The 19527-nt window shown below is 45.0% G+C and overlaps 1 protein-coding gene across 4 annotated transcripts in view; it reads right to left on the bottom strand.

The window, feature by feature from the left end:
• Positions 1 to 10073: 10073 nt before the first annotated feature.
• Positions 10074 to 19527, bottom strand: part of BTC (betacellulin) — a 63493-nt gene continuing 54039 nt past the window's right edge. For 3 of the 4 annotated variants that reach the window (XM_053266457.1, XM_053266460.1, XM_053266461.1), the window contains 3 exons: positions 18726 to 18872; positions 17698 to 17805; positions 10074 to 13013 (listed from right to left, as the gene is read on the bottom strand). In XM_053266457.1, the coding sequence (XP_053122432.1) occupies positions 17700 to 17805; positions 18726 to 18872 (253 nt within the window). In that variant the 3' untranslated portion in view covers positions 10074 to 13013; positions 17698 to 17699. The remainder of the gene's footprint in view (positions 13014 to 17697; positions 17806 to 18725; positions 18873 to 19527) is intronic. The other variant, XM_053266459.1, reaches the window with a different exon arrangement.

Genomic DNA, 19527 nt, shown 5'->3' on the forward strand with positions numbered 1-19527 from the left:
GCTGGCCTTATTGCTGGTGAGGTTCCAGTTCCAGAAACTACCTTCATAGCAAACCAGGATGATGCTGATAAACTAGAATGTGATTGTGGGCACTGTAGCACCAACCCTGCATCTGCCATGGAAACTGAAGATAGAGAGCCTCCAGCTACAGCCTTCCAAAAAGGGAAGCCTGAATTCATCAGGTTCTGAAACTGTGAAAGCTCCTGTGAAACAAAAGCTGGGGGGGGATGGGTGCAGCAGAGGCCTCAGCTTTATTGGTGTGATTTTGACTGTTGCCAGAATTAGGAACATAGGAAACTGCCATATACTGAGTCAGACCATTGGTCTATCAAGCTCAGTATTGTTTTCACAGACTGGCAGTGGCTTCTCCAAGGTTGCAGGCAGGAATCTCTCTCAGCCCTATCTTGGAGAAGCCAGGGAGGGAACTTGAAACCTTCTACTCTTCCCAGAGTGGCTCCATCCCCTGAGGGGAATATCTTGCAGTGCTCACACATCAAGTCTCCCATTCATATGCAACCAGGACAGACCCTGCTTAGCTATGGGGACAAGTCATGCTTGCTACCACAAGACCAGCTGAGTGTGTGGCTGCAAATCCTTTTTGTCTAGCAGGCCCCGACGCCTACAGTGTTAGAATAAGTGCTGCGTGTCTAGTGAAGATTGATCATCTTGTGATTGCCCGATGCCAATTTCAGGCATCCCAAGATCCTCTTACTGCAGGGCTGTAGGCTTCACTTCATCACCTGAAAGTGGGGAGGAGGAGGAAGGCATGGATGGTATCGTGCTTACAAAACCTGAAGAGCAAACTCCCACTGAGGAGCCTGACAAGCTGGTAAGTTGTATGTGTTTTAATTTGTTTAATGAGTTTGTTTTTACCCTGCAGTATTAAAATATTGTCCTCATTTGTGCAGGTCCATGCCTTTTGAGAACATGCACAGCAGGGATGTCAGCATATCCTGCATCTCATGTGTTTGCACTGATGGTAACCAAGAAAAGAATTTTGTTTTAAATATGTGTGTTCATACCTTTTAAGCAGAACCATAGCAAGGCACAAGGAAATCCTAAAGAAAATATATTATACCCCTGGGAGAGTGGGGAGTTTCGAGGCTGTAAATCCGCTATTTCAAGAGGCCAGACAGCACAGTAAAGTGCTGAGTAAAAGGCAAGTTGAGGCCTGGTTTTCAGAGCAGGATGCTTACTCTACACAAACCTGCAAGCAGGGGTGTATCTAGGGTGGGGCAGGCAGGGCACATGCCCGGGCGCCACTTGAAGGGGGCACCATTTTTAAAATTTAAAAAATGGCCACTGAAAACAAAATGGCCACTGCGCATGCTCAAATGGCCTCTGTGAGGCCCTAGGTCACGCCAGGCCTCACAGAGGCCATTTGAAAATGCACAGTGGCCATTTTGTTTTTAGCGGCCATTTTAAAAAAACTATTTTAAAAATGGCCACTGCACATGCTCAAATGGTCCCTGCGAGGCCAGCAGAGGGAGGGGAACTTTTGCAGACCCCCCCCCGACAGCCTTTAGGAAGCCCCCCGAAGGGGCTACAGGTTAAAATATATATAAGTCACTGTACATATATTCAGATTGGCACTATGTACAGAGAATCAGGGCTTGTGAATACTGAGCTGAAGCTTATGAGTTAGGATTGTATTCATTTGCTCTTACTTTACTTCTTGTGATAAGTGAGTTAAATGTGATGTCTTAATAATATGGCTATTAATGGCGAGTTTGTCTTTGAATCAGTGTGAAATCCTTAGTATTAAGGCCCACTGGGAGTTTCGTTCTCTCTTTCTCTCATTTTAACTGTCTTTCTGAAAGACTAGAGTATATTCCAAGCAGTGACACAGTTTACTCTGCATATCCTTTCATTATTTTCAGAGTATCTGGGAAAAGTCAAATTCTCCATTTATTTTTAAAACTTATGTAATAATGATGCTACAATGCATAGTAGAGAATTAGACAGGCACTTCTGTTCAGTTTTCCATGTACATCTCTACAGAGTATTTGGGTATTTCATGAGCCCCAGCATACTGAAATTTGTAGTTTTCCAGCATTTTTTGGTCTTGCTACATCCACTGCTAAATAGTTTTTGAAAGATTAAAAGATTAACGAGCTTGACTTGTATTTTTGAGCTGATATTATGGTAAAGTTATCTGAAAGATGGGTGTCAGATGTTTGAACAGGGGGCGCAATTTCAGTGCTTGCCCTGGGCGCTATTTTCCCTAGATACGCCTCTGCCTGCAAGGATTCCTTTTAAAAGAAACAAAAGTGTTGTTTCAGGGGTGGATGCACAATGGCAGGCAGATTTAGTGGACATGCAGAAGTATTATAAACACAACAAAGGCTACAAGTACATTTTGACAGTGGTGGATATTCTATCTAAATATGCTTGGGCTGTACCTCTAAAAGACAAAAGAGGCAGGGAAGAGGCTGCTTCTTTTAAAGCTAATTTCAGAGAAGGCTGAGAGCCTGGCAAGCTCCAGATTGATAGAGGGCAGGAGTTTTTAAATAAACCTGTAGGTGCACTGCTAAAGGAGCATGGGATTCACCACTTTGTCACCAACAATGATGTCAAAGCTGGCCTTGTGGAGAGGCTGAACTGGACATTAAAAACCCAGATGTGGAGATATTTTACCACTCACAACACATTCCAGTATATTGATGTCTTGCCTGAATGCCTAAAAAGCTATAACCACAGCTTTCACAGAACCATACAAGCCAGGTCAGTGGATGTTCGCTCCAGCAATGATCTGACTGTTTGGGAAACAGTCTATGGTAGCATTACCCATAAAGAAGTCAAGGCTCCTATGTTAAGAAAAGGAGATCCCAGGGGTGTAACTATAATAGGGCAAGGGGAGACAGTTGTCTGGGGGCCCACTGCCTTGGGGGCGGGCAGAGGCAAGTCACATGACTGACTCCCCTAGCCGCGCACCCACCCAGGCTTCCTTCCATTGTATTCATCCTCTGAAATTGATGTGAGTGTTAAGACCTGGAGCTACCAGAACAGCATGTCTTTCTCTAGTACCATTAAGATTTCTTTACTTCATGAGCTGAGCTTCGGGGGGGGGGGTAAAATCTTGTCTCTGGGCACACTCCAACCTTGCTACGCCCCTGGAGATCATGTAGAATTTCTAAAATTAAAGGAGTTTTTGAGAAAGGATATGAACAGAACTATACCACAGAGCTGTTTATAGCGGACCAAGTCATCAGAAGAGCTGAAAGGCTGGTCTACCTGCTAAAAGATTACACGGGTGAGCCAGTTCTTAGCAGCTTCTATCCTGAAGAATTACAGAAGGTTAAAGCAGAAGAGGACAAGTTGTACAGGGCTGAAAAAAATTCAATCTGCAAAAGGCTGTGGTAAAGTAAAAGAACATTTAGTGAAGTGGCTAGGTTAACCGGATAAGTTAGGTGCCTGCTTCAGACCTCTGCAGTGGGTGACAGAAGATTTTACATGACCCTCCCCAGTAATGCTAGCAAGAAGGCTTTCCCACGTAACACTAGTTCAGCCTTCACCATCCAATTAGTCAGGCTGCTGGATCTTCCCAGGGAGTGGGAAAGGGGACTAGCTGAGTTACAGTACTCGCACACCTGGGACACAGTCACATTGGATAGCCCCTTTCAATACGCCAAGAAATGGACCTTTTACTTATGAAAGGGCTATTACTCTACCATTACAGATTTACTGCATGATATTAATGAAATCACAAGCACCCAGAGTGGTCTACAGCGGACATCCTTGCTTTAAGACCTGGTTACTAGAAATATTCAGTTTATGAGTCTTAACAACACTTTCACCTTTTCCGTGGCAGTTGAACTAGCCTACACATTATTTACTTATCATGTTTTTATACCGCCTGATATGTAAATCTCTAGGTGGTGTACAAATCTCAACATTAAAATCACAGATTAAAATACATAAAACACAATAAAAACAATATAAAACAAATTATTAAAATTCTAATTAAAAGCTTGTGAGGACAGGAAAATCTTGAGGGTCTTCCTGAAAACAGAGAAGGAGAAGCTCTTATTTCAGCAGGGAGCATATTCCAAAGCCCTGGGGCAGCCACAGAGAAAGCCCGGTCCTGAGTCGCTACCAAACGAGCTGGTGTCAACTGTAACCAGACCTCTCCTGTAAAAGGCGGGAGGGTTCATGACAAAGGAGGCACTCTCTTAAATAGCCTGGTCCCAAGCCATTAAGGGCTTTATAGGTAAGAACCAGCACTTTGCATTTCACCCAGAAACATATTGGCAAACAGTGCAGTTCTTTCAAAACAGGTGTACTGTTAATTTTTCTCTTCGTGTTGTCCTAGAGACCAATCTGGCTGCTGCATTCTGTACCAACTGTAGTTTCTGGACTATGTTCCAGACTATGTTAGAAGCCCAGCAGAGAGGGAAGGAAGAGTCCATCCACGTCTCACCTGGTGCTGCCTGGAGTGAGAGACTAGGTGGTTGCTGGGGTTCCTTCTGCAGGCTGCCTGCCTGCCTGCTTTTGCTTCCCCTGTGGGGCTGCAGCCTCAGGGTTGTTGGAAGTTAAGGACTTTGCGCTGTCTCATCTCAGACAGTGGAGGACAGACTAGTGAGTCAGAGGGCTAGAGGGTCAAGACATTGGTCATCCCTTCTCCACTGCTCTGACACTATCCCTTTGAAATGTAGATTGGTACTCTTAGGGATTAACTTCCTTCCTCTCTTTCTTCCCTACCTGCCCTTCTACCTTGCAACATGGCAAGCGCCTCTCCCTGCACCATGTGTGCAGAGAAGATGCAGAATCCATCTGCATCTAGCTAGATAGATAGATTAGAGATCCTAACTCCTCACTTTCCTATCTAGAATGGAGTTCCTTAATAAATGCCTTTTATATTGATTTGAAACTATGAATTGGCTCCAAGTTACTTTACTCTCAGCATATACACATGCCTAAGTAAATTCCACTGTGTTGTGCCTCTGTGCACTCTCCTATAATGAAAAAAGGGATTCTCTTACCACAGAGAATTTCCAACAAGGGTAACATCTGTGGGAAGCGTGGGCAGGATTGGGATCAGCCCCCGAGTGACTCAGTTGTTCCTCGGGTCACCTGCTCAGTTTTGGGCTTTATAGGAAGGCTCCTTGTGACTTCAGGGTGTTAGAAGCCCAGCAGAGAGGGAGAGTCCATCCACTTCCCACCTGGTGCTGCCTGGAGTGAGAGACCAGGTGGTTGCTGGGGTTCCTTCTGTAGGCAGTTGCCTGCCTGCTTCTGCTTCCCCTGTGGGGCTGCAGCCTCAGGGTAATATCTGTGGGAAATGTGGGCAGGATTGGGACCAGTCCCTGAGTGACTCAGCTGTTCCTCGGTCACTTGCTCAGTTTGGGGCTTTATAGGAAGGCTCCTTGTGGCAGTGAGTCCACCACCAGCAGGGGCAGCACCGAAGGGGGTCACCCCTTTGGGGGAGGGCGTGGGCTAGAGGGCTTCTGTTGAATCAGTTTTAAGCTGTTATGGACATGGGTTGAAGTTGTAATGTGTTTGGGTTCGTCTGGAGATGAGGGGACAGGAAGTGCCTTTGTTGATAGCTGCCTTTGCAGCTATCCCGGTGGTGGTGGTGGGGGGGAATAGAAGAAGTAACATTGGCAGGTCAGCAGGCCGTTCCAGGGGAAGCGTAGTCAGAAATTTAATAGCTGTCTCCCCTTCCGGCTGTCCTGCCAGCTCTTTGACCTCGGGGAGCACTACCATCAATGCACATAGCCTTACCCTGCTCCTCTGTAATGCCAGGTCGGTCCAAAATAAACCTGAACTCATCTCTGATTTGATCATGGATGAAGAGGCCAACCTGGTATGTATTACCGAGACTTGGTTGGGGGAGGCTAGTGGTCCAGTTTGGTCCTAGCTTCTCCCTCCAGGATATTCTGTAGAGGAGCAGGTGAGGGGGCGTGGGCGTGGAGTAGCTGTGGTCTATAAGGATGACATTTCCCTTACCAGGGTCCCTGTTAGGGTATCAGAACATATTGAATGTGTGTACTTGAGTTTGGGGACCAGGGATAGATTGGGACTTCTGTTCGTGTACTGATTGCCCCACTGCCCAGCAGAATCTCTTGCGGAACTCGCGTTAGAGTCTCCCAGATTCTTGGTGCTGGGGGACTTCAATGTTCATTTTGAGACCAATCTGTCCGGGGTAGCTCAGGAGTTCATAACGGCCATGACAACTATGGGCCTATCACAAGTGGTATCTGGACCAACACATATTGCAAGTCACACGCTTGATTTGGTCTTTTACTCTGATCAAGGTGGTGTTCCGTGGGTGGGGAATCCTGTGATTTCCCCATTGTCATGTACGGACCACCATCTGATTAAGGTTGAACTTACAACCACTTCCCACCTCTGCAGGGGTGAGGGGCCTATTAGAATGTTTCGCCCGAAGAGAAACATTCTAGAAGAAGCCTTGGAGGGATTCAATGTTGGCTTTGCCAGTGATCCTGTTGATGCCCTGGTTGAGAATTGGAACAATTTGCTCATCAGGGCAGTAGACACGATTGCTCCCAAGTGTCCCCTCCGACCCGCTTCAACATTGGCCCCTTGGTATACAGAAGATCTACGGGGGCTGAAGCGGCAAGGTAGGTGACTGGAGCGCAAGTGGAGAAAGACTCGAATCTGACCGATTGCGACATAGAGCACATCTAAAGATCTATGTTCAGGCAATACATGCGGCAAAGAGGCAGTTCTTTTCTGCCCATATTGCCTCTGTGAGTTCACGTCCCGCGGAGTTGTTCAGGGTTGTGAGGGGGCTAGTATCTGCCCCCCACTCCCTTGAACCAGAATTTGGAGTCATCAGTTACCCTTTTTGCAGATAAAATCTCTTGGATTCGGGCTGATCTAGATGGAGACTCCACAATTAATTCAATGTCTGAACTGGAGGTACCCAAACTCTTATGTGATTCGACTGGATTGGTTTCAGTTTGTGACTCCTGAGGATGTGGACAAGCTGCTTGGACCGATCAGGCCTACCACTTGTTCTCTTGACCCTTGTCCAACATGGCTTGTTCTATCTAGCAGGGAGGCTGTTGTCGACAGCCTGGTGGAAATCATAGAGGGCAGGATGCTTCCTTGTCTTAAGGAGGCAATCATTAGACCTCTTCTAAAGAAGCCTGCATTAGATCCCTCAGAGTTGAGCAATTATAGGCCTGTTTCCAACCTCCCATGGCTGGGCAAGGTAATTGAGAGGGTGGTGGCCTCTCAGTTCCAGGCAGTCTTGGAGGAAACTGATTATCTAGACCCATTTCAAACTGGTTTTTGGGTGGGCTATGAAGACTGCCTTAGTTGCCATGATGGATGATCTCCAATTGGGAATCAACAGAGGAAGTGTGACTCTGTTGGTCCTTTTGTATCTCTTGGCGGCTTTCGATACTATCAACCATAGTATCCTTATGGAACATCTGAGGGTGTTGAGAGTGGGAGGCACTGTTTTACAGTTGTTCCGCTTCTACCTCTTGGACAGATTCCAGATGGTGCCGATTGGAGCTTGTTGGTCTTCGAAATCTGAGCTTAAGTGTGGTGTCCCTCAAGGCTCTATACTTTCTCCAATGCTTTTTAACATCTACACGAAACCACTGGGAGAGATCATCGGGATTTGCAGCTGGGTGTTACCAGTATGCTGATGACACCCAGATCTACTTCTCCATGTCAACAGGAGATGGCATATCCTCCCTAAATGCCTACCTGGAAGCAGTAATGGGCTGGATGAGGGAGAATAAACTGAAGCTGAATCCAGATAAGACGGAAGTACTTATTGTGCAGGGTCAGAACTCTAGAGACAATTTTGTTCTACCTGTTCTAGATGAGGTCACACTTCCTCAAAAGGAACAGGTTCGCAGTCTAGGAGTACTTCTGGATTCACACCTCTCCCTGGTTTCTCAGGTTGAGGCAATGGCCAGGGGTGCCTTCTATCAGCTTCGGCTGATACGCCAGCTGCGCCTGTTTCTTGAAATAGACTACCTCAAAACAGTGGTACACCTGCTGGTAACCTCCAGACTGGATTACTGCAATGTGCTCTATGTGGGGCTTCCCTTGCACGTAGTCTGGAAACTACAGTTGGTCCAGAATGCGGCAGCCAGGTTGGTTTCTGGGTCATCTTGGAGAGACCATGTTACATTGGCTGCCAATAGGTTTCCGGACAAAATAGTGCTAGTTATAACTTATAAAGCCCTAAATGGCTTAGGCCCACCCTGGGTATCCAAGAGAGCGTCTTCTTCGCTATGAGATCATCCGAGGAGGTCCGTCTCCATTTACCGCCAACTCGTTTGGTGGCCTTCTTGGTCGCTGCCCCAAGATTGTGGAATGCACTCCCTGCTGAGATACAATCCTCTCCATCTCTGGCAATTTTTAAAAAACACCTGAAAACCCATCTTTTCGCCCAAGCCTTCTCAGCTTTTTGAAATTTTTTATGTTTTAATCTCTGGTTGATTTTAAATTGTTAAGTTTTTGTATGTGTTTTTAAGTTGTTTTATGCTATTGCTAACTGCCCAGAGAAGAAAGTTTGGGGCAGTCTACAAATTTGATAGATAGATAGATAGGATTGAGTGTGATTCATTCCTGGAAACAGCCATCCCTGCAAGCAGCCAGCTCTGTAGAGAACTGCCTTTGCATCTTCAAGTAGAGGGTATGTGAGTCCAGCATGCTGACTGGGGGAGACCCACAGGCAAAAACAAGCCATGGGGGTATCTGAGCCACTACCTATGGGACACCCTATTTATTACATTTTGATACCTCCCCATACATGAGTCTCTGGGCAGTGTACTTGCAATTAAAACAATAAATGAAATTAAAACAAAACAATTATATAAAGCCAAATGCCTCTGTAAGAAATGTGTTTTTTAAGACCTTCTGAAAGGCTGACAAAAGTCATGGCCTGCATCATGTTGGAAGGAGCCTTTCGGAGTTCAGGAGCAGCTATAGAGAATCCTAACTCTAAGGCATTGCCAGCAAAACTGGTGGCAACTGTGGAAGGAGCTCTCCAGGTGACCTCAGTCATCAATGGAGTTCACATAGAAGAAGGCACTTTTTTAGATATCTAGGGCCTCAGTTGCTTTATAGGTAATTAATAGCACTCTGGCCCACAGTGCATGGCCGGTGAGACTGAGAGGTGCTACTGCCATGGAGCTGCCCCCACTGCCACCAGGGAGCTGCTGCCACTAGAGCTGGTAAGGTACCCTCTCGCCCATCAACCCAAACCCATTTTTAGAGATGCAATTCCCTTTCACAAGCAGGGCAATCAAGCCGGTCGAATCGGGCCAATTGGTTCGATCCTAACAGGTTCTGCACACCCCTACTTCACTTGTGTTTCTTATGCAGGAATGCCCTCTTGTGGCCAAATCTCATTACTACAGGCTTTATCACCACCTATATTTCAGTGCTTCCTGCTTTCTTTTTCTGGCTGCATGAAGGACCAATCAAGTTAGACCAAAACTGCACTTTGTAGTTTCGTCTAACCCAGGCACACACAACTCAAATGCCCCGGTGGTCCAGAAGCAACCACAACTTGATGTGTGGGGACTAAGGCCAATTTCCAGCACATTAATTATTGCATTAAAATTTATTATTTAAAGTATTATTGAAAATGAGGGGGCAGAGAGTTGGAGGGGAGAAAGCAAGAGGAAAGAGGGATAAGAGATGGTGTCAGTGGGTTCTGACCCAGGGCAAGAGGTGTCTGGTCTCCTCCAACTGCATTAAGTCACTTCTGCTCATCAGCAGAACAGCAGTTCCTCATGGCTTTTGCTGTTGCTGCAGGATATTCTTACCTGTGGGCCAGCAAAAAAGTCCCCAAGGGTCCCCAGGCCTTATGTTGGCCTTATGTTTGTGTTTTCTTTCTTTCTTTTATTGAATAGAAGTTGCTGGGGCAGATGATCAGAATTAGGACTGTATCATGTGAGGAGACGAACATAAGAATCTTTCCCCAAACATGATCCCAATTAAAAATCACATCTCCAAAGCTGCTATAAACTTTGGGAGAGAGAATATTAATGATTCCTGTCTGGGACAGAAATGTACTATAGTACAAAATGATCATTTAGTAGGAAAATCTGTAAAACATAAAATATCATAGGCTTAAATAAAAGAAAATTTCTAACTTTTTAATCTGTTATAACTGGGAGTTCTATTTAACAAATAGGTTCATAATCACATAACTTAATGGTTATATTACAAGAAGGTATATACATCCATACTCTAGATCTCAAGAATAGCGATACCAGTTCACCAGATAAATAATGGGTTTGCTGAATTTTGCAACACACCCATGCAAATGCAAGCAGATTATATCTGAAATTCTCCCCACTCCAGCCACTTGGAAAAAGTTTTTCTATTAATTTTTCTATCTACAGATGACACCATAAATCATAAATAAATGAGGATGTCATCATGGATAAATAAGAATGATTTTTAGCCTCTAGCCCAGGGTTTCTCAACGTGTGGGTCCCCAGATGTTATTGGACTTCAACTCCCATCTTCCCCAGCCCCATTGGCCTTTGGTTGGGAATTATGGGAGTTGAAGTCCAATTACATCTGGGGACCCACACGTTGAGAAACCCTGCTCTAGCCCATTCTGGGCTGCTTAATTCCAGGCTAGCCTTAAACAGAGGGCAGGTTCAGACAACCACTGACAAGTCCTGGAGCGTTCTGGGAGGGTTTCACTGCCAAATAAATAATTTGAAGGACATAAACTCTAAACACAGATCTCAAATATTAACAAGGATGGCTTTGGGGATAGCAAAGGTAGCAAGTAGGCACTCTGACCAAATATTTTATTACATTTTCTGCTATGCTTTTTGCTCCCCTGGGTTTCAGTCACAATATCCTATAGCATGGATTAAAATTTTAGAAACTCTGCAGGAGTTCCCCCCACTACACCAGAAACAAGTTTTATTTGGAAAAGATCAGCAGGAGGTTTTTCACATATGGCTTTATGCCTCGGGGTATCTGAGGAGGAATCTACTTCGCAGCTGCTTCAAGGCAGTTTAATTTGGGGAATTAGATTGACAGTTCACATAGCCATCAGCTCCCCCTGCTCTTCACGCCCTGCAATCTTTCTCCTTTGTGCATTCTCACTGATTGCTCTGGGTTTTTTCACCATTTCCCACATGACTGGGTTGGGGGTGAGGGATGTTTGGAGGCGCTCCTGGAATCTCTCTGGCCAGGAAGGTGAGGCAGGGGTGTTGGTGGGGCTTATGGCATGGACGGGGAGGGGGTTACCTGTCAGGGAGGGCACGCCCAGGACTCCCAGCAGCAAGGGAGGACAGCTGCAGAAACTTCTCTGCTTCAACTTGGCAACCCACCCACCTACCCCACCCCCGTTGCGACTGCACCCCTGTGCTTCTTGCTCGGAACGGAGAGTTGATCCCCAGCATCCTCCTGGTTGGTGTGCCCCAGTGGTGATTTCTGTCACTGCTGCCGCCACCACTCCCCAACCCATGATCTGACACAGCAGGCAGCCGGGGGGGGGGGGCAGATGGCACACACTATGGGCGAGAGCAAGGAAGGGAAGGAAGGCAGGTGGGTAGGATGCAGAAAGGTCTTCACAGCCCAGAGGCGCTTTGCTTCAAAGGCATCACTCCCCCTCCCCACAAGGGCGAGCAGGGAAAGGTCGCATGGCAGCGATGGGGGTGGCTCTGCTCCCCACAGCAGATCAGAGATGCGGGCAGGCAACCCGCTGACCCTCCAAGGCTGGGGGAGGCTGTGAGGCATATCAACAGATACACCAATCACTTCAGAGACAGAGGAGGAGGAGAGAGAGCTTGACAGCTGGTTACGGAAGAACAGTTTCACCAATCTGCCACAACCCCTCCCTGCCAGCACTTGCGATTGCAAATCACTCAGAGCAGACCATAATGTGAATTACTGCCAATGGCCAATCTACACATCAAAGGAGAAGTCCCGCGGCATTCAAGAAAACTGGGGTGTTCAAAGAAAAGCTGCTGCAAAGAGAGGATTTTTTTTTTTACCCCGGACATAATTTGGGCCAAGCCAAGCACAGTAGTTTTTAACAGTAATTGGGGGGAAAGCAGAGTCAGTTGTATACTGGTCCCTGATAGCTCGCAGGAACTTCGGGGTTAATCCAACTGATATGTGGGCTTGCAGCCTCCATTCAGGAGGGGATGTGGGCTAAACGCCATGTGTGAAAAACCTCCAGGAGGCTTTACAGACCAGTCTTCTGCCCTGAATCTCCTTCGGGAGAGAGTGTGTGCGTTCACATACCAGCAAAACATACCCCAAAGTCCCTTCAAGATCCTTGGACCCACTCCACACACAAATCAGGCTTTGTCTTGCGAATTCTAGCTTATCTCGAGGTATTTCCGGGTTTTTTAAATGCTTTGTGCATTTGAAAAACGTATTGGTCTTTAAGATGCTACAAAGCTCTTTCTTGTTTTAAATATATCAAAGTGGGATAGTTTTCTTCTGCGTTTGAGGCCTTTTGACATGATCAGATAAATGCACCAATGCAGGCAAGGGAAAAGGCAACACCTCCAAATGATTAAAACAAAAATCTAAATTTAACCAAAGGTTTCTATGGCAACACATGCTGGAGATGCCAGAGTTAGCAAACGGGGAAAAAATTATGATCAGATGACATGAAGAGCCTACAATCTTCAAAACAATATTTTCCAGGTATGGAATGAGAGTTCTGTTGCTCATTACAAAGATAAGGGGTCCAGACATTTTCATAACCTCATTTCACACAGTGAATTTGATTCTCCTATGGGAGTGGTATGGCGAATACTGCATTACTTTTCCCAGCTACAAATAACTTATTTCTGGGGAAATGGAATATTCTTCTTAAAGTGTAAGCTTGAGAGAAGACATTTGGACTGTGTTGAGTAGCATGAACCAGTTCATTCCTTGCATAAAACTGTGCGGAAAGGGCTTCATGATTTCATTCTTATAAATGTGTATGTAGCTACCGTACTGTGTACAAAATGCAAGGTAAAGTAGCTTCTTCCACCAGACGACAACACAGCTTGAATAGGGTGGCACAACTTTCCATAATAATAGTTCACCTGGAAACAACAATGGAAGAAGTCAAAACCTCAAGAAAAATCAATGTTGGCTTTGTTGAATAACATAAAACTGATCAACAAAAACCAAAAGAAAGCAAACCAAAAACCAAATTCAGTTTTGAAAGCAAATGTGGAAAGTACTAAATGGCAGGGGCAGTCCTATCCTTCCAGTTGGACCTGATTATTCTGTTTCACTTTCAGATTTGGCCTTGCTTCTAGGAAAGGTTTGCTTCCCCCCACCCCCCGCCCCAACCTCTACCATTTACAGCGGTGAGGGAAGAGGGCAAATTCATCAAGTCCCTTTCTGTGATGATTTGAACTATTGTTGAGCCAGCCTGCCCCTTCCAGAGATACATCAAGTAAAAGATGGGAATCTATTGACTTGTCCTAGGATGGAAGATCTATATGTGGAAGTCTGCTCCTCCTGAAACTAAAAATATTGTTCATATATGTTTGGAAGGTGCCTTGAAGACCTTAGTAGTGGAAAGGTGGGATAGATATATGTTAGATTAATTATTTAATAATAATAATAATAATAATAATAATAATAATAATAATAATAATAATAAAGTTATTCCATATTCCCACCCCCATCCCTGCCTCCATTTGGAAACAGGGTCATTATTCAATCAATTTAGCTAAACTTTGTATTGAAACAGACTTGAATGAACACCTTTTTGAATGAAAACCTAGGAAACATTTCAGATTTCCTTCCAAACTGAAGAATTCATCTCTCCCTACCCCTTTTTGGATAAATTGTTGGTTTTGAATGGACTTTCAACCAAATTTACACTGTTTGACATCTTTCTCCCCAAAACTACTGATTGAATCAGCAAAAAGATTTTGGATCTTCTCAAAGTGTACAGTACTTCATCTTCATATCCGATAATACAACAAATATTATTTATATACCGGTTCTCAACAGAAGTTCCCAAAGCGGTTTACATAGAAATAAATAAATAAAATGGTTCCTGTCCCCAAAGGGCTCACAGTCTAAAAACAAAAAAAAAAAGATAAGAAACATGTTTCCAGATGAAATACAAAGTGTTCAGGAGCAGAGCCAGCCGTGAGGTGGCCTGGGTCCAGCCCCGCCCGGCGGCCCCTCCAACGACGTCCTGTCTTCATAATGTCACATGCACGGCACATGGCTGAGTCCCAATAGAAACCCTTCCCCGTCCTTTTCAGGCAACGTTTGCTGCCTGAAAGCCTCTATTTCTCTCTCTCTCCCTCCAGAGAGGGAGGGAAAGGAAGAAGAAGTGCTTTCAGGCAGCAAGTGCTGCCTGAAATGACAAAGAAGTGCTACTCTGACTCTTTGGAGGTTGAGGCCATGCGCCCTTTGGGGGCATGGCCTTGGGCTCCAAAGAGACCGAGCGAGCTCTTCTGTGTCATTTCAGACAGTGCTTTCTGGCTGGCAGACCGGCTTTCTTCCCGCCTGCCAACTCCCGGAAGCAGCCACCTCCTCCTTGCGCCAAGACCACTGCCGCCTCCTGTTCCCGGCGGCTAGCCCGACCCACCGCCTCCTGCTCCCGGTGGCCAGCCCAGCCCGCCGCCACCGCCTGCTCCCGGTGGCCGGTCCAGCCCACTACCACTTCCTCCGGCCAGCATCGGTATTTTCTCCCTGTCGCTATCCTATCTGGCAGCTGCTCGCAAACTCTCACGAGAGCTGGCACACATGGGATTTGCGATGGGTATGCCTAGGAGCATTAAATATATAGATGGTCCCCTGTCCCCAAAGGGCTCACAATCTAAAATGAAACATAAGGCAGGAACAGCCATTGGAGGAATGCTGTGCTGGGGTTTGATAGGGCCATTTGCTCTCCCCCTGCTAAATTTAAGAGAATTGCCTCATTAAAAGGTGTCTCTTTGCTCTGTTAGCAGGAGCCAGCTTGGGCCCAGGGTTTTTAAGAGAGTGCCTTCTTTGTCATGAACTCTTCCACCTCTTATGATCTTCTGGAGAGGTCAGGTTATGGTTGCCACCAGCTTGTCTGGTGGGGACCCAAGACTGGGCTTTTTCTCTGGCTGCCCCCAGGCTTTGGAATATGCTCCTTGCTGATATAAGAGCATCTTCTTCTCTGTTTGTTTCCTGGAAGACCATCAAAACTCACCTGTTTTCTCAGGCTTTTAGCTATAATTAATTTTAATAATTTGTTTTAATAACTTTTATGCTGTTTTTATAGTGTTTTGTGGATTTTAATCTGTGGCTTTTATTATATATTTTCTAAATGTTGTACACCACCTAGAGATGTATATATCAGGCAGTATAAAAATATGATAAATAAATAAATAAATAATAAATAAGAGACACCAGCAACAGCCACTGGAGGGATGCTATGCTGGGGTCTCTCCCCCTACTAAATAAAGAGAGTCACAACTTTGAAAAGGTGTCTCTCAGTTAGCGGGGGGGGGGGGTAATTGAGTAAAACAAATTAACTCCATTGTTTTGAGTAAAACAAAATCATTTTAATAACTAATAATAATCTAATAACTACCAAATTGCACATAGGCTTGTTTGACACAAATCTATTCAGCCACACTCTGAATAATCAGTTATGGTGTCCTTCCAAAGGCAAAAAGATGAAGGATGTGAGAAACTGTTGCGGAAATTCTAAGCATTAGCTTACCCTCTACACTTTCCCACAGTCTTCTGTCTTACTTTCCAGCAGGATTTCATAATCTGGTGACACTGAGCTCATTCAAATGATCACCTGACACTTCATACAATAAATCTCAAGAAGAAATAGCAATAGCAATAGCACTTACATTTATATACCACTCTATAGCCGGAGCTCTCTAAGTGGTTTACAATGATTTAGCATATTGCCCCCAACATTCTGGGTACTCATTTTACCGACCTCGGAAGGATGAGTCAACCTTGAGCCCCTGGTCAGGATCGAACTTGTAACCTTCTGGTTACAGGGCAGCAGTTTTACCACTGCGCCACCAGGGGCTCTTCTCATCTCTACAACATGTATTGGACAAAGGTGAAGCCGTTCAGCTCATATTGTGTACAAGTCACACAGATAATATGGTTGGTGTTGCCAGGAAAATACATACAACTTGATTCAATCACTGTCTGTGATGTTTTTTCCTCCCTTTCTAATGTAGACATGTCTGCATTGTTGTAGCAAATACAGAATTTGCTCTTGTGTGCTATGCTATATAGGAGCCCATATTTTGCTCTGCCACAAGCTTGCAGCCAGCGGCAAGAGCACTGAAGGCAATCTGTACTTGCCACTCTGTAAATTTATTTATTGTTAAATTTATTGTATTGTTAAATTTGTATACCGCCTTTCATTAAAACAATCCCAAGGTGGTTACACAATCCCAAGGTGGGATTAGATCTAATTAAATAAGATCTATTTAATTAAACCACCAATATTCCTGATTCTACTCCACTGCCTTGTCCTTGCGTGCTTCAACCCTTTCCTCTGGATTCTACAAGGACAAGACTCCACACTTGACATTTTTACAGGCAAGAAAGCAAGGTGGTCAGGCAAAGCAATCCCTTTTACTGGAGCAGCAGTAGCCAGAGACAAAATGCTTCCCTCTCAGAGAAATTCTGAAGTGCTCTGTGAAGCTGAAGAACTTAGATATCCACCAGACATCCCAACCTAACTTTGTCTCTCTTAAATACCTAAATGACAACATTTAGCTCAGAACACAGGAATGCTTCAGCTTCAGGGGAGGCTCTTCTGCAGGAATATGGCGCAGGTAAACACCCACTACCTGTGCACCACGGGCCCAAACCAGACAGGGCTTACCTACTTGTAAATAAAAATAAGCTCTGAAATAGACATACAGATTACATCTTGTCTAGTTTGCCTCTCATGCACTACAAGAAGCTGGCCATTTCAGCAGGCACCATACACCACTTCAGAATGGGATGGAAAAACAGGTAGAATTTGCTCATCACAAACAAAGAATATGGGCCTGTGTTTTTTAAGGCATCTGCCTATGACAGTGTTCTTCATTGCAATGAAGACAGGGATCTTCATTACCAGTGGCAGCCACCACCAACCTGAAGTGCAGCTGATTGTTTATTGGGCTTGTGTGAAGCTGCAGCCAAAGCTGAATACTCTGCACCATGTGGAGCCCCCCGCTCCCCATGTGGAGGTGACCATTCTTGCCATGCAGTGTTGTTCTGTGTCCTTTAAGGAAACCAGAGCCTTCTCGAGCCCCTGCACCATCTTGGAAAGCATGCACGAGATGCTGGGAAGTGTTGCCCTTCTCCGTGCTTTCCCCCTAGAGCTCTTAAGAGAGAGCTCTGACTCTCTTAAAGGGCCCTCCCAGCACTGAGAAAAGCACAGTGTTGTGCAGAAGTCAGCACAGTGGGAAAAGACGCTCACATAGAAAATCTTTTGCTAACATGGCCCCCACCTGAAAAATAGTGAAGATCACTAGCCCAGGATTTCTTAACCTTGGACCCCCAGATGTTATTGGAACACAACTCCCAGAATCCTCAGCTGCAATGGCTTTTGCTTGGGGATTATGGGAGTTGTAGTCCAACAACATCTGGAGGCCCAAGGTTAAGAAACCCTGCACTAGCCTATGAGCTTTGAGGTTGTGCGAATTAAAACTGACTAACTTGAGTTCAATTGGTCTGAAGAAAAACAAAAGAGAACAGCTAGTTCTACTATTTCATTCTTAACCTCAAAGACACATGTCGGTTCATTGACTCCCTTACCTTCATGCAATATCTGTTTCTAGAACGTCCTCAGTTTTAAAAGGCAGTCTCTTATCAAATGTGCCCATTTCTTCCTCTTCCATTTTCCTATGTCTCTTTCGACAGTAACTGGAAGGAAAACCAAGTTGCAAAATTAGTCTGTCATTAATGCAGTTTTAACACATATGGTCAGACAGAGGTGGATCTGACCAGCATGTCAAAACTGGTCATTTCTAGCAAACCTCTTTCAAAGAGCATCTCTGGTGTTTTCTCCAGCTGAACTCAGTGAAGATCCTACTAAGAGGGGTTGTGTGTTTTTCTATGAACTAGAAAATTTTGAGCTCAGATCAAAGCTCCACTCCACTGAAGTAAAATGAACATTGTGTGTTTTCATGTGCTCACTCTTCAAATCAGATTAACCAAATGGACAATATCCATCCTGTGGGTTCTCATCCACAGCTGAGAACCCAAACAATAGTCTCAGAGTGAACCATTTGTTGCAGTGTGTTCTAACAACGATAGATGCCCTAAGTTCAGGCAGTTTGTAACAATACGAACATAATTCCCCCACCTCGCCAACTTCTCCCCTTCCCAACTTCTAAAGGATCATTCTGTTCATGACACTTGAGAAGAAAGATTTTCAACAAGGCAAGGTACAAATGTTACTGCCAGCTAACTTAAGACCAAAGTCAACATGCCTCCTTTATAAAAGAAATAATGCATAGGACCAGTTCACATGGCATCTCCAATGTCAACTGGACAAAAAAAATGGAGATTCTCACTGCCTGTGCACTTCCACACAGCGTGTAATCTGAACCCCAGGTTTTTGGGGGCAATCTCAGTTAGTTATGCACTAACCCGACATGAAACCAAGATCTGTAATCTGAGATCTGAAGTCAGCTTGTTCATGGAGTCGTCGCGTGAACGAGTTCATAGCTACATTCGGAGCACTAGAATCGGTTTGCTAATCAGCCTCGCAAGTATTCACATGGATGCCAAGAGGGGGGGTTGCATTGAAAAACCCTGTGGTTTTACACAGGCATACTTACTGAGCGCCAGTGCATATACATGCAACCAGGATGATAAGTATCACCATAACAGCTATCAAAGAAATCACCACAACTTGACCTCGGTCTCCTCTTAGATAAACCAGGTCCAACCTCTCACATCTTTCGCCAGTGTAACCTTTCTCACAGCTGTAAAGGAAAGACAGCAAAAGTGAAGGGAGATATTGAAAGTGCATTGAGGGGAAATAGTTCCTTCCTTGCAAGGTTAATGCTTGTGGCTGCCTCTCTCCCAGGCAGACACTTGCCAAGAGGCAGATCAGATAGAGTCTCATTTACAATCCTGTTGCCCACCTCGTTTGGGGAGAGGCATAAGCTAATATCATACTCCCTTCTCTGCTTGAAGTTCTGTCACTGTGGACAGTTAAGCTGCGGTTGTGAGGAGCTAGGACTTTTCCATGGCGAAAGCACAGCTTTGGAACTCATCACGGAAGGAGGCTTGCCAAACAAGTCTTTGAGCCTTTAGACAGCAGGCTGAGCAATATTTATTTCATTAATTCTTTAAGATTGTTCCATGGGATGGACCAAATCTGGCTCTTCTTAGCTTTTAGTGGAGTTACCGGTTGGTTTGTGTTTTCAAATATTTGTGAGTTAAAAATGTTTTTAACTGCAAAACAAACAAACAAAAGTGTAGATTATTTAGAACAGGGATGGGCAAACAAAATAATTTGTGACTGGGTATGGTAATTCAACAGCAGCTGAAAAGCCAAGGATACCTACTGTTGACTTAGAGCAGGGATTCTCAACGTGTGGGTCCCCAGATGTAATTGAACTTCAACTCCCATAA

This window comes from Hemicordylus capensis, chromosome 6, assembly GCF_027244095.1.
Source record: "Hemicordylus capensis ecotype Gifberg chromosome 6, rHemCap1.1.pri, whole genome shotgun sequence".
Classification (NCBI taxonomy): domain Eukaryota; kingdom Metazoa; phylum Chordata; class Lepidosauria; order Squamata; family Cordylidae; genus Hemicordylus; species Hemicordylus capensis.